We start from the raw sequence: 15,416 nt of genomic DNA on the forward strand, positions 1-15,416 counted from the left end.
GACCCTACAACTGAACTTCCAGAGAACTTAAACGTGCCCTTTCACCTACATAAAAAAAGAAAAAGCAATCACTTTCAAGACTCATTCTAAATTGTATTATGCATTTTCTTATCTTCTAGGCAATGCACCCTGAATATAATTATAGCTCTTTGTTGATGGCTTAGAGGCACTACAGGAACACAGTTACATGCTGGCTACATGTAGTGTGGGGCTGTTTGTTCCCACATTAAATGGCCCCAACATGCTCTTCTCTGTGGGGTTCTGTAGTCTGATTTCTAAAGCCTTTCAGTCCTTCTCAGTCACCTATCAGCGGTGTGGATGTCAGTTTTCTCCAAGCCCTGGGAGAGCCTTGATTGCCTTTTGACTCCACGCCAGGCTTCTAAGAGCTGTGTGTAAAATAAGGGTATGCAGTGTGAGAGAGAACTTGGGCACTCCCATAAGTGAGAGTGTACAGAACTTTGTGTGGCATCTGTCTGGCTACCCAGGGAGTGTTTTGCTTTCCTTATACCTACCTTACATTTGTGTGACGTGAAATTAGCTACCCTTCTGTGGACCCTCCTCCCTGCTTCTCGTAGAATCTTCTGCCTCCTCGTGAGTCATCTTTTTTTTTTTTTTTTTTTTTTTTTTGATTGTGGAGCACTGACTCTAGGCACGCGGGCTTCAGTAGTTGTGGCACGTGGGCTCAGTGGTTGTGGCACACGGGCTCTAGAGCGCAGGCTCAGTAGTTATGGCTCACAGGCTTAGCTGCTCCGTGGCATGTGGGATCTTCCCGGACCAGGGATCAAACCCACATCCCCTGCATTGGCAGGCGGATTCTGACCCACTGCGCCACCAGGGAAGTCCCCATGAGTCATCATTTTTAACCATTCCTCATAATCCCCACCTTCTTGGGTGACTTTATAGATTCTTAAAGTAGGGAGAGATTTTAGAGGGGGCCCAGTCCATCCCCCACCCTTGCTCCCTCCCACCTTTTCTAGCTGTGATGAAGCTCATGGCTGGAATCCTTAGTTTCTCTGTGGATGCTCAGGGCCTTGGATGTCCTCGCTCACATTCAGCTTCCTTCAGGCTCAGAAGACAGTGGGGAGGTGCAGTCAGGGGGGCCAGGCCCCCCTTCATCCTTGAAAGAGGGCTTCCAATGTCTTAAGATGTCCAAACACACTCTGGACCCTCACCCATTTCCTGAAGACACAGTCTCCGGCGCTGGGGCGATTTGGGTGCAGGCCTCATTGTCACTAGCCCTCTGGAAGTGCAGCAGGCAGATGTGAACTCACTCGGAAGTGGCGGGATGACTGCACAGCCAGTGGCATCTGAGAACAGCTGGTGAGGGCCCCAGCAAGGCAGGCTGCAGGGGGCGCGCTGCTGAAAATGGTCTGTGCCAGTTAGCAGTTCAAGGGCTCCCGGACAGGAGGGGAATCAAGACAAGGAACTGGGAAAGGGGAGGAGACTTCCCAAGGATGGATGAACAGATGGTTCCACCATAAATTCAAATATGGAGGGTTTGGTACTTTGGAAGACCTGGATGCCCAACGACTCCCATCTCTCCACTTCCAGTGTCCTTCCTTAACCTGGGTGATCTCCTCGTAGCTTACTAATCAGATGCTCAGCTGGAAAGCCCTTTCTTTCCCCGCTCCCCCTGACCCTCGGCTTCCATGGCAAGGGGAAAAGGAGAGGGGAGTGGAGAACTGAGGACCCCAGGCCACACCCGAGGAACTGCTGTGAGCAGAGAAGAGGCTCCAGCTGAGAGGATTTGGGGCCCACTCAGGCCTCACCCCTAACAGCTCTGTTTTATACGTGGATTTTTTGTTTTTATAACTGAGGGCAGAGCAGAGGTAAGACTCAGAAGCTTGGGTTCCAATCCTGATTCTACCCCTTACCGTGCGATCTCAAGCAAGTCCCTCTCTGGGCCTCAGTCCCGCTCGGTAAATAGGGACAGTCAGGCCTTGCCAGAGTGGGTAGGGGCTCTGCATGTTACATGAGAACTTCAGGAACTCAGCCTCTCTGTGCCACAGTGTTCCTGTCTGAAAATAGGAATAATCATAGCTCCTGGCTTCTGGGGTTGTAGGCGGGGTGGGTCTCTCAGGTGATCCACGTAGACCATTCAGGACATGCTGAGGACAACAGAAGCCTCCCCAGAGTGGCAGCTGTTATGATTTACTCTTTGAGGAGATAGATGTCCTGCTGTTTAAAGGTTAGGTGCTAGGGAATTCCCTGGCGGTCCAGTGGTTAGGACTCCGTGCTCTCAGTGCTGAGGGCCCAGGTTCAATCCCTGGTCGGGGAACTAAGATCCCACAAGCTGCGGGGCATGGCCAAAAAAAAATTAAATTAAATTAAATTAAAATAAATAAATAAAGGTTAACTGCTAAACATGAGGAAGACATTGGAGGCCTACAACCTCCCCATGAGGCTTGGTAAACAGGCCTCCAGACTGAAGGGCCGTGTGAGGACTGCAATCATGCAGCCCAAAGTAGGGTGGACTCTGGTCCACTAGGACCCAATTTATTTTATAAAATTTATAAAATAAATTTTATACATTTATTTATTTATTTGTTTTTATTTTTGACTGTGTTGGGTCTTCGTTGAGGTGCGTGGACTTCTCATTTTCATGGCTTCCCTTGTTGCAGAGCACCGGCTGTAGGCACACAGGCTTCAGTAGTTGTGGCACGCGGGCTCAGTAGTTGTGGCTCGCGGGCTTAGTTGCTCTGCGGCATATGGGATCTTCCCAGACCAGGGCTCGAACCCATGTCTCCTGCATTGGCAGGTGGATTCTTAACCACTGCACCACCAGGGAAGCCAGGTCCACTAGGGAGCTTATGTAATGAGGGACCATTTTAAGAATAAGAATACAAAATGATCATGGGACACAGTCCAAGGCCTTTCCCAGGCCCTTGCAAAGGGCCGATGCAGTGGGGGGCCCACAGCCAAAGGTCCATAAGCTCCCATGGTCAGTCCCACTGGGCTCACTGGTAACCGAGCCAGGCCTTGACCCAGACTCAGGACTTTCCACCTGCTCCCAGTTTCAGCAAGGCCCAGGCCATCCGAGCAGGCACCCACTGCCCCTCTCGCTTGCCCCTTGCAGCTGCCCTGCCTCTCCAGCTACATCAAGTTCAGAGTCTTGGACTGGTGAGCAACTGGGTGGAGACTGGAAAACACGCCAGGGAGGAAGAAATCAGAGCTGGGCCAGGGGCTCAGCCTGCAGGGTGTGTTTCTCTCCAGCCCCGGGAACAAGTGCCATGATGAGATCGGGACAGTCAGCCTGTCCCTCAACCAGATCTCTTCCACTGGAGCAGAAATAGAAGGCAAGCAAGCCCCCGGCCCCGCCTCCTGCACCTCTCCCACCCGGACCTGGGGGCCCTTCTCACCCTCTCCCCTTGCAGGCATGTACTCTGGCTTCCTCCCCTGCTTTGGCCCCAGCTTCCTGACTCTCCATGGGGGTAAAAAGGCCCCTTTCAGGATCAAGGAGGAAGACGCTGTAAGCTTCTCATGTCAGCTCTAGGGAACAGAGGAGGTAAAACCAACCATGTGTAAGGCACCGGGGCCTGGGAACTGCCTGGGGAGGGCCAGGCCCTGGTTTCTGTCCGCCACACTCCAGTAGAGGACTTGAAGTCTGTACATAAATGGCCATATAAATACGGGGCATGTGCTGTGGCACAAGAAAGGAACAGATGGAGTGCTCTGGGCAGTCACTGAGGAAGGGACATTGAGATGAGACCTCAGGTAAGAGTTTCGGCAGGTGGAACGTCATAGGCAACAAAAGAAACAGCACAGGTAAATGTGGAAAAGCCCTGGGTTATTCAAGACTGGTGGTAAATGCCAGAAAGCCAATTGGCAAAAGAAGGGAATGGGGCTGGGAAGGAATCTGAGTGAGGAAGAGCTACAGAAACCAGGACCTCGATGCCATTAGGAGACTCTCCCATGCTCACTCCATCTCTCATCTCTCCTGCTCTTTCCTGGGCCTCATTCGTTCCTACTGCAGTCTTGCCTCCCTGCTGGGAAGAGGACCATAGAAGCCTCTACTAGGGAAGGCCAGGGAAGCATTCTAATTGGCCTTCCTAGGTCATGTGTGCTCCCCTTTGACCAATCACTGTTGCTGAGGAGGCGGGGCCTGTCCTGATTGGCCAGGCTGGGATAATTCAATAGGTGCCACGGTCCCCTCCAAGCATGAAGGGTTTACCAGGAACAGGGCCCATCAGGTGGGCCAGCAGGTAGAACTGCATGAAGGGGAAGAGTGGACCTAAGGGTGTAGAAGATGGCTCAGGGCCCAGAGGTTTCCAGGCATGGCCGTGACTGGAGTTTCTGGAATTCCTCCCTGGGACTGTGGTCAGCCCTAGGTAGGAAGTTACAGGACAACCCTGTCCTTCCTACAGAGGTTTCAGGGGAGACTTTCCTGGTTGTTTTTTTTTTTTGTCTCTCATCCCTTTTCTCGCCGTTTTCCTTCCTGTCACACTAGACTATTCCCAACATCGTTAAGGATGGTTTAGCTTATCGAGGCCGAGTCTTCCTGGAGTTAATCACCCATGTCAAGTCCCGTCAAGATGCTGTGATGAAGGATCTCTCCCGAGATGTCATCAGCATAGAGGTAACCACAGGAACCAGGTAACCCAGGAAGAAGGAGCTCCTCTGCCTGCCCCTGGTCTGCTGTGGGTCCCGCTTCTGACATTGCAAGAGGCCCTGGCCAGCAGTGGAATGAGCTTTTTGGATGTGTGAGGATGTTTGGTCGATCCACCTGAGTCTTTGCTAAGCCCCTATGGGGGCTTCCTGCCGTGCCAATCCCAGGAGGTTAGGGGACCCAGTAAAGACAAGGCTTCAGTTTAAGAGATGTGTAATCCAATTAAGGAGAAATGATGTTCTAAGGAGCCTGGATTTCTTCCTGAAGGCCAAGGAGGGTCACTGAGGCAGGAAGGGGCAGGAGGAACAGAGTCAGGAAGAGACTGGAAGGGAGTAAATTGGGCCACCCACTTAGGAGGAATGGGGACACAGTTACAGGGGAGGAGAACTGGAGAGGAGGGAGCAGGTACCAGAGACCCTCTGGAAACAACGATCAGAGCCACTGACCGACAGGACACTAAGAAGTGAGGCTGACTCCCCTTTTCTGCCTCAGGTGATGAGGTGGGAAGGTGGGGGGCGTACATCAACATGGGCTCCCCAAAGGAGGAACAGGTCTGGGGGAGATGATGAGTCCCACCTTTGACGTGTGCTTGTGAGACACCCACGAAGACCAGTCCTCAAGGCTGCTAGACAGCCAGATGTGTCATCAACACACATCCAAGGATCTATCCAAGGTTCTGGAGGAATTGCCCTGGGGAGTAGGTGGAGTGAAAGGAGAAGGGAGCTGAGGCTGGAGCCCATCAGGAAGCACAGCCTATGAGACTGGAGGAGGAGGGTGACTCTGCAGAGAGACGGAGGGGGAGTCTGCAAAGCGGAGAACTGAGGCAGCCCCCGGAGGGGAGAGTTGCAGAAAGGAGCGAGCAGCGATCTGAATGTGGAGGAGAGAAGGGCTGAGGACCCAAAAGCGTGCGCTGGTTATTAGGAAGACACCAGTAGCCTTGGGTCAGGAGAGAAGCCAGGCTGCCTTGGGCGGGAGGGAGAAGTTACAGACGGTGCATAGAGGCAAGTGCATAGAAACTTGGCTGCAAAGTTGAAGGAGATAAGATCAGGTTACAGCTAGATAGTGGCTCAGATGGGAGAAGGAGGGTTATTTTTTAAGAGGGGGAGACTTGAGCTAGTGAGCAGACTGGGAGAATGCATAAGTAGGGCAGAGGTAGACAGTGGAAATGAGAGAGGGGCTCACATGATGGACAGAGGACCTGAGCAGACGGACTCACGGTGGGAGGATGGGGTTTGACAAAAGCCAAGAGCAGATGTGTGTGTGTATGCATCCTCCACCCCGCACCCCTGCCCACACTCGGTCTCATCCGATGGGGGGCATTTAGGCAAAACGGAGAGGGGTGGGGGTGGCCCAACTCAGAGTCTAGCCTGACCAGGGAGAAGACCCTCCTGCCCGATTTCAGGAAGAGGAGGAGCCAGGGCCGGCTGGGTGGAGGGGGCCAGGTGACGGAAGTCCTGGGAGGAACTTCCCTTGATCAGCCAGGTGAGTGGGAGTCAAGGCAGGATTTTGAGGGGGGCGGGGGTTCAGTGATGGTCTAGGTCACCCTGAATAGAAGCAAAGGTAGCTTTTGAAGGAAAGTGGGCACCTCATGCTCGCCTCCCTGCCTGTCTCTATAGCCTTGTTCATCCCTTGGCTTACGCACTGGGGATGTGGTGGGTTGTTGTTTTAGAAGCACCAGAACCGCCAAAAGTATGGACTGTGCGTCATCTTCCTTTCCTGTACCATGATGCCCAACTTTAAGGACCTGATACAATTCGAGGTCAGCATTGGTCACTATGGAAACAAGACGGACCTGAGTTACAAGCCTCTCGTCTCCACCACACAGTACAGCCAAGTGATATATGATGGTAAGAGTCAGATCCAACAAAAGAGTAGAGAGCAGCCAGTGCATGCCGGGCTCTGTGTTGGCCCTTTTAATGGTATTAGCTCACGGTACATTCACAGGCATCGTTAACCCACATTTAGATGTGAGGAAAGTGAGCTTCAGGGAGGTGAAGTTACCTGCCAAACATTGCACAGCTAGCTAGTAGGTGGTGAACCCATGACAAGAACTGAAACTAGGTTTTGACTTCAAGTCCTTCTCTACACTACATTCCACACCACAGCTTCCCAACCTCATCTTCTTTCCTGCTACTCTGAACCACCCCCATCCAGCCATGTGGCTACCATCCACTACTCACCTGCCCACCTTCCATCCATCCTTCAATCCACTTATCCACACATTCATCCATTCAACTACCACCCAACCAACCACCCATCCACCCGTCCATCCTTTCATCCAACGTATACTCATTGGACACTTCTATGGGGCACTATAAGTTTCTCGAAGTGCAGTCCCTAGGCCAGCCCCATCAACGTCACCTGGGAACTGATAGAAATGCATATTCTTGGCTTCACTCCACACCTACAGAAGCAGAAAACAGAACAGCAATCTGCGTTTCAACAAGCCCTCCAGGTGACTGGGATGCGTGCTAAAGTTTGAGAATCACTGCTCTAGAGGAACACTATCTCACTTTCATCTTTGTCAGCTTCACCCTCTCATCACCCATGGAGGGCTTTCCATGCATCCCCCTTGTCTGCCTGTGTTTTTTTTTTGTGGTACGCAGGCCTCTCACTGTTGTGGCCTCTCCCGTTGCAGAGCACAGGCTCCGGACGCGCAGGCCCAGCGGCCATGGCTCACGGGCCCAGCCACTCCACGGCATGTGGGATCCTCCCGGACCGGGGCACGAACCCATGTCCCCTGCATCGGCAGGCGGACTCTCAACCACTGCGCCACCAGGGAAGCCCAAGGGGAGATATTCTTGTTCCCTTCCCTTCTCTTCTCCTCTCCTCCCCTCCTCTCACCTCTTTTCCCCTCCTCCTCCTTCTTCCCCTTCCTCTTCCCCTCTCTCTCTGATTCAGGAGACGTCTCTGGAAGTAGCTACATCCCTTCAGAGATCCCAGCTTAACTCCCATCTCTCCATGGTTCCAGACTTGGCCAGGCAGCCGCTCCTCTGCAGTTTCACTACTGGTTGGGCATCATTTTCTGATTGGTTCCAGTACCCCGTGCAGCAAACTCAGTGATGCAGCCATGGCTCTGCTTTTGTCTCTGGTCATACCACTGTGTCCCTTCCCCCCAGCCCTGGAAGTAGTAGCTTCTTCCTCTAGTTACTAATGTCTCAGTAACTTCAGTTTCCCCTTTTTGATCTCTTGGCCCTTTCATAAACATGTTTTCTCTATCAAATCCCCTCTGTTTCAAATATCTGGTATGATGTTTTCTTTTCCTGGCTGCACCCTGATTATCCTCCATAAATGTTGTACCATTGTACACTCCTGCAATGTGAGAGCCTTATCAAAATCTGGCATAGGGGCTTCCCTGGTGGCGCAGTGGTTTGGAGTCCGCCTGCTGATGCAGGGGACATGGGTTCGTGCCCTGGTCCGGGAAGATCCCACAGGCCGCGGAGCGGCTGGGCCCGTGAGCCATGGCCGCTGAGCCTGTGCATCCGGAGCCTGTGCTCCGCAACGGGAGAGGCCACGACAGTGAGAGGCCTGCAAAAAAAAAAAAAAAGAAAAAAATCTGGCATAAACTTTTGGATTTTTATCAGTCCGATAAGTGAAAAACGGTATTTTGGTGTAGTTGTCATTTGTATTTCTCGCATTATAAATGAGGTTAGACATATTTTCATATGTTTAAAAGTCATTTGTATTTCCCTTGGTGTTAGTTGACTGTTTATATAATTTTCTCTTTTATTCTATTGGGATGTTAGCAATTTTCTTATTGATTTCTAGGATCCCTTCAACTATTAGGGAAATCAGGCCTTTGCGATATGAGCTCTAAATATATATCTTCTATTTGTCTCACAGCTTTGCTTACGGTGTTCTGGGGTTTTTTTTTCCCCCATGAAAACTTTTTTTTTTAACGTATGCAAACATTTGTTTTATGGCTTCTGGCTTCTGAGTCATAATTAGATCTTTTCCACTCCAAATTTATTAAGGAATTCTCCAATGTTTCTTTCTAGAAGTTTGTGGTTTCTTAAAGTTTCATAACGAATGCATTTTCTCTTTCTGATTTTTTTTTTTCCCCTATAGATTTCTTCATTTCTTTGTCCAGCTGCCCAAAGGCTCTTTCTTTATCTTGAAAGTCCAATAACTTCAGTAGGTTGTGGCCGCATGTTCATCCTCCGGGGGCGGTCTTCCCTGGCATATGGTGGATCTTTCAATATGTAGATTCAAGTCTTCTTTTCTTTTGTTAGTAATTTATTTAGTGGTGTAATTTACATACCATAAAACCCACTTGTTTTGTACCATTTAATAAATGTTCGTAAATTCACAGACTTGGACAGCCATCACTGTGCCCCATCTTACACCCTATCTCCCCAAGAAAGCCCTCATGTTTGTTTGGAGTCATTCTGGCATTCCCATCCCAGGGCCCACGCAACTACCAATCTCCTTCTGTCTCTGTGTATTTACTTTTTCTGGACTTTTCATATTAAAAGCATCGCACAATATGTGGCCTTTTGCATCTGGCCTTCACTTGGCATAATGTTGTAGAGGCTTATCCATGGTGTAGCATACATCAGTCCTTCGTTCGTTTTTTGTTTTTTTGTTTTTTCCAAAATCTCTTCCCTCTCTCTCTCTCTCTCTCGCTGTTTTGCTTTTTATTTTTTTTTTAATTTATTTATTTTTGGCTGTGTTGGGTCTTCATTTCTGTGCGAGGGCTTTCTCTAGTTGCGGCAAGTGGGGGCCACTCTTCATCGCGGTGCGCGGGCCTCTCACTATCGCGGCCTCTCTTGTTGCAGAGCACAGGCTCCGGACGCGCAGGCTCAGTAATTGTGGCTCACGGGCCTAGTTGCTCCGCGGCACGTGGGATCCTCCCAGACCAGGGCTCGAACCCATGTCCCCTGCATTGGCAGGCAGATTCTCAACCACTGCGCCACCAGGGAAGCCCCTTCATTCGTTTTTATTGCCTAATAGTATTCCATCATACACACGTATCATTCATCATTTGTTAATCCACTCATTAGTTCATGGTCACTGTGTTACCTCTACTTCTTGTCTATTATGAAGGAAGCTGCTATGAATGTTTACGTACAAGCCTCTGTGTGGACATATAGTTAGAAGTGGAATAGCTTTTTAAGACACTGCCAAACTTTTCTAAGGTGCCTGCACCATTTTACATTCCCTCAGCAATGCGTGATGCTGCAGTCTCTTCACATCCTCAACAATGCTCGTTATTTCCTCTTTTTATGTATTTATTACTGTGGACATACATCTCATTGTGGCTGTAATTTGCATTTCCCTAATATCTAATGATACTGAGCATCTTTTCATGTGCTCTCAGCCACTCATGCATCTTCTTTGTTTATACGTCTATTCAAATCTTCTGCTCATTTTTTAGTTGGATCATTCGCCTTATTATTGAGTTGTAGGAGTCCTTTATATATTCTAAATACAAGTCCTTTATCAGATATATGATTTGCAAATAGTCTGTGGCTTGTCTTTTCCTTTTCTTAATGGTGTCTTTTGCGGTACGCGGGCCTCTCACTGTGGTGGCCTCTCCCGTTGCGGAGCACAGGCTCCGGACACGCAGGCTCAGCGGCCATGGCTCACGGGCCCAGCCGCTCCGCGGCATGTGGGATCCTCTCAAACCGGGGCACGAACCCGTGTCCCCTGCATCGGCAGGTGGACTCTCAACCACTGCGCCACCAGGGAAGCCCTTAATGGTGTTTTTTGAAGTGCAAACATTTTCAACTGGCTGAAGTTCAATTTTTTTTTTTTCTTTTATCGTGTCATACCTAAGAACTCTTTGCCCAACCCAGGATCATGAAGATTTTCTCCAATTTTTTCTTCTAAAATGTTTTAGTTTTAATTCTTACATTTAGCTCTATGCTTCATTTTGAATTAATTGTCCTATGGGTATCCAACTTTTCAAGCACCATTTGTTAAAAGGACTATCCTTTTCCCATGTGAGTTTTTTTTAATTATATTTTAAAATATTCTGTTCCATTGTTCAGGTTTTCTACTTTGGGGTCTCCATTTATGACCTAAATAATTCTCCTTGGTTTTCTTCTATATCTGTCATTTTCTCACTGACCCTTTTTGGATCTTTATTTCCATCTTATTTTGGTCGCTTTTCTTATTTCTGTGCCTCTCTCTGGATTATCTGCAGAGTCTAATGTCCCTTGGGCTTCCTTTCATGTGGTCTTCCTTCCTGTGATGTTTTTGGTGGTTTTCTGTTCGTTTTCTGAGTTTTGCCGGCTCACATGTCCTTGTCCGAGTCCTGGGTTCGTTCTGGGGGTGGATTTTTGCCGGCACTTTCTGCACTCGGCTCCCGTCAAGCCGTGACTCTCGCTGCCTGTCTTGCTGTTCCTTCCCCGCAGGTGACTTCTGCCACCCTTCAATACTTGCATCTCCTAGGGCACTCACAGTTGCTTTTGGCAGCCCTCATGTGTATTTTGAGCCTCAGATTATATCTGCCTCCTTGTTTTGCTGAAAATGGAGTTATTTTCCTTCTCCTTGTTGCTTTGGTATGCTCTCCAAGAGTAGAAGAAAATTGCTGTCTCGTATCGGCATGCTCATACCTGAGAGCCCCAGTCACGGATCCCTGCTTATTTATCATTCCAGTGATTCACTCAGTGCCAGGGTCTGAAACTGGCGTCTTTTCAACAATTCTGGATAATTATAAAATACTTTCTCTTTGAAAATTACCTCTTCCCCTTTTCTTTCCTAGCTCTGTCTCGAATTCACTCTATCCTCTGTGGAACTTCTCACTCTGTTCTGCACATTTTAAAACCTTTTGGGACTTCTCTGGTGGCGCAGTGGTTAAGAATCCGCCTGCTAACTCAGGAGACACAGGTTCGAGCCCTGGTCCAGGAAGATCCCACATGCCGCGGAGCAACTTAGCCCGTGCGCCACAACTACTGAGCCTGCGCTCTAGAACCCGTGAGCCACAACTACTGAGCCCTAGTGCCACAACTACTGAAGCCCATGCACCTAGAGCCCGTGCTCCGCAATAAGAGAAGCCACCACACTGAGAAGCCCACGCACCACAACGAAGAGTAGCCCCTGCTCACCACAGCTAGAGAAAGCCTGTGTGCAGCAATGAAGACCCAACGCAGGAAAGAAAGAAAGAAAGAAAGGAAGGAAGAAAGCAAGCTATTAAATCTGGCCCATTTAATATGGACCATTAAAAAAAAATCTTTCTTCCACGTTTTTCATCTCTCTGGACTGCATTCTGCATAATTTCTTCTAGATTTTTCAGGAGAGGCCTTAGGTAATCAAACATTCTATTAAAAACTTCCGGCAGATCCCTATCCCTCTCCCTCATTTCATCCTTCTCCATAGCATTTTCCACCATTTGACACACTGTATTTTATGTATGTTGCCTTTTTTCTCCCACTATTTTCTTAAATTCTTGAGTAAACTTTTGATTCAAGTATAACACATCTATGGAAGACTGCACAAACCAAAGCGTCCAGCTCAATGAATTATCGCAAGGCAGACATACCCACACAACAACATTCAGACCACGAAACAAAGTCCCAACATCCCAGAGGGCCCCTGAGCCCCTGAGCCCCCCTCTGCCAAGGGCTGCTATCCCTCTCCTAACTGCCAGTTGGTTTTGTCTGGTTTTTAACTTTATATAAAAGAAACCATACGGTATGTATTGTTTTGTGCCTGGCTTCTTTTGCTCAGCATTTTATTTGTGGAATGCATTCACAAACCTAGATGCTGTTGGGTGCAGTTGTGGCTCGTTTATTCTCATCGCTGTATAGTATTCCATTGTGCAAATACCGTAATTTATTTATGCCTTCTACTGCTGAAGGAGATTTTGGTGGTTGCTAATTTTGGACCGTTATGAGTAGTGCTACTTGAACATTTTTCTTTTGATAATGCTGTTCTATGCCTTTCTGTTGGTTGTATACGTAGGAGCAGAATTGCTGGGGTAGAGGGTATGTATATTGCTTCTTAGCTGCTCGTTTTCTTGGAACTTTATCTGTGGGAATCCTTTGGGACTTGACCCAAATTTCATGCTCCAGTGAGGATTTGTCTTTGCCTCCTCTAGTCACCTGGGGCACTGCCAACCAGAGACTGCGTCAAGTTTTCTCTGGACCGTGCAGGTGGCATGAGTGAAGAATGCAACCTGCGTGAGGCCCCACTTGTGGTTACGAATTTTCAGGAAAATTCCTGCCCCTCTACCCGGAGCCACACTGGAGATGGGTGGGTTTCCTTACTGTCTTCTTCCGTGTGGTGGATTCTTTCTCACTGATTGAGGGTTTAGGGTTTGCAGTGCCAGCTCTGCATAGCAGACTAGTTTGCTCGGGCTGCCCTCAGAATGTACTGCAAACTGGGCGGCTTATAACAACACGAATGAGTTCTCTCACAGTTCTGGAGGCTAGAAGTCTGAAATCAAGGTGTTGGTGGGTTGATTCCTTCTGACGGACCCAGGGGAGAATCTCTTCCACGCCTCTCTCCCAGCTCCTACGTGTTGCCTGCCATCTTCGGTGCTCCTTGGCTTGTAGATGTATCACTGCATCTCTGCCTGCAGCTCCACATGGCGTTCTGCCTCTGTCTCTGTGTCTCTACAGGCCTGTCATCTCTCTGTCCCTCTCCTCTGCTTGTAAGGACACCAGTCCTTATGGGTTAAGGGTCCAACCTACTCCAGTACGATCTCGTCTTACCTAATTACAGCTGCAATGACCCTATTTCCAAATAAGGTCACATGCAAAGGTAGCAGGGATTGGGACTTCAACAAAGTTTTACAGGGGATGCAATTCCACCCATGTCACATGGGGTGTCCTGTTAGACTGCCCACCCCGGGCAGTGCTCGGCTCTCTCTCCTGGGCCCTGGCAGTCATCAAAAAGAACCGGTTCTCCGAGATTTGCCAGAAACTCAGAGGACAAAAGTCTGCTTTGCTTCCGCTTGCCTCACAGACTTTCTGCTTTTACTTTATTTTTGGTTTCTGTGGATTTCTTGCTTTTATGTCAACCCAGCAATACATCTCATAAAAAGAATCCCTTGGGAATTCCCTGGTGGTCCAGTGGTTAGGACTCCGCGCTTTCACTCTCATGGGACCGGGTTCGATCCCTGGTCAGGGAACTAAAATCCCGCAAGCCACACAGTGTGGCCAAAAAAAAAAAAAAGAGAGATTCCTTTATGCTTCACCTAGCTTCTCCCCCCTCTTTTCTTTTTTTAAATAAATGTATTTATTATTTTATTTTTTGGCTGCGATGGGTCTTCGTTGAGGTGCGCGGGCTTCTCATTGCGGTGGCTTCTCTTGTTGTGGAGCACGGGCTCTAGGGCGCACGGGCCTCAGCAGTTGTGGCATGCAGGCTCAGTAGTTTTGGCTCACGGGCTTAGCTTCTCCGTGGCATGTGGGATCTTCCCGGGCCAGGGCTTGAACCCACGTCCCCTGCATTGGCAAGCGGATTCTTAACCACTGCACCACCAGGGAAGTCCCCCGCTCTTTTCAATAAGGATCATGGCCAGGAGACCCAGCCTGCCAAGCCCATCACTGGCTGTGTCCATGCTTACTCCTCTACCCCACTCCTCTGCACGGCAGGCCCTTCATGTCAGATGTCTGCCCACGCCAACCAAACCCTGGGGCTCCTGAACACAGGACCCACTCCTCATGTGCCTACCTACCACCCAGAAGGAAGACCCTACCTCAGGGCAGGCCCCTGGCCTTGGCATCTTGCCTGAGTTAGGGGCACGGGCTCTGGAACTGAATGCCTGCTTTATACCACCTGGTTGTGCCACCACAGGGAAACTGCTTCCCATCACTAGCCTGGGTTTTCCCACCTATAAACTGGGGACTCCGTGAGGCTGTGTGACACTGAGCACAGTGAATGCTCCGGCCAGCCGGCTGTGCTCAGCAAAGCGCATCCATCCTGGACTGGCCTGCAGCCCACCTTCCAGTAGGAGGAGTCCAGTAAGGATGCTTAGCAGACCCTAGAGGAATGAAGTAGCCCAAGAAAGGTCCTCTGAGGGAACACAGTGAGGGAACACTGTCCCTCAGACCTCCAGCCCCCATCCCCTGCTCGTGTCTCTGTGTCTCAGGGAACATCTACCATTATGTGCCCTGGTACAACACCAAGCCCGTCGTGGCCGTGACCTCCTACTGGGAGGACGTCAGCTTCCGCATGAACTGCCTCAACCTCCTCCAGTTCACTCGGGACCGCCTGGTGAGTGGTGTGGGGATGGGGGACGGGGTGGTGGTACAGGGAAAGACCCGGGTCATTGATGGGAGACTTGGGAAAATGAATCGCAGTCTTAGGAACCCGGTCACTCAGCTCTCTCATGCACTCCACACCAATTGAGACGGACGTGCCAGACACAGGCACTGAAGACACGACGATGGGTAGACACAGTCTTCACCAGCAGGGAAGTCGGATATGCAAATAGGCGGTACGCAGTGCAGTAAGGCTGCGGTGGAGATGCAGGAGAACCATGGGGGCAGAGAGATTGGGGTGGGGGAGATGAAGAGAGGAGAGTCAGGGGAGGTGTTCAAAAAGGAGATGACATTGGAGTCTTGCTGGGGGTAGTGGTGGGGTGCAGAGAAGGGAACGACGGGCAGAGCCATGGTGATAGGAAGTTCGGGGGTGGTGGGGGCCCGGAAGTGAGGTGGAAATAAGGCCAGGGTAGCTGGGAAGGGTCCGATCACAAAAGGTCTTCGTGACTGTTAAGGAAGGAAGCCGCAGAGCAGTTTTAGGCAGGAGAGTCACCTGGTGCCCCCGCCTCAGATGAGACTTTCTCGCACCGATAGAAGGGGAGCCCAGTGTCAGGGCCCGGTAACCTCTTCACGGTCCCACCCTGTCCTGGCTCCTTCCC

General features: G+C 49.9%; 1 protein-coding gene across 1 annotated transcript in view; it reads left to right on the forward strand.

Moving 5' to 3' along the window:
- Window positions 1-15,416, forward strand: part of FER1L5 (fer-1 like family member 5) — a 52,596-nt gene that overhangs the window by 18,658 nt on the left and 18,522 nt on the right. The window contains exons 15-20 of the mRNA XM_024744028.1: window positions 3,077-3,120; window positions 3,214-3,296; window positions 3,375-3,469; window positions 4,448-4,576; window positions 6,276-6,453; window positions 14,646-14,770. Of these exons, the coding sequence (XP_024599796.1) occupies window positions 3,077-3,120; window positions 3,214-3,296; window positions 3,375-3,469; window positions 4,448-4,576; window positions 6,276-6,453; window positions 14,646-14,770 (654 nt within the window). The remainder of the gene's footprint in view (window positions 1-3,076; window positions 3,121-3,213; window positions 3,297-3,374; window positions 3,470-4,447; window positions 4,577-6,275; window positions 6,454-14,645; window positions 14,771-15,416) is intronic.

The sequence above is a fragment of the Neophocaena asiaeorientalis genome, unplaced genomic scaffold (assembly GCF_003031525.2).
Source record: "Neophocaena asiaeorientalis asiaeorientalis breed wild unplaced genomic scaffold, Neophocaena_asiaeorientalis_V1.1 scaffold114, whole genome shotgun sequence".
NCBI lineage: Eukaryota > Metazoa > Chordata > Mammalia > Artiodactyla > Phocoenidae > Neophocaena > Neophocaena asiaeorientalis.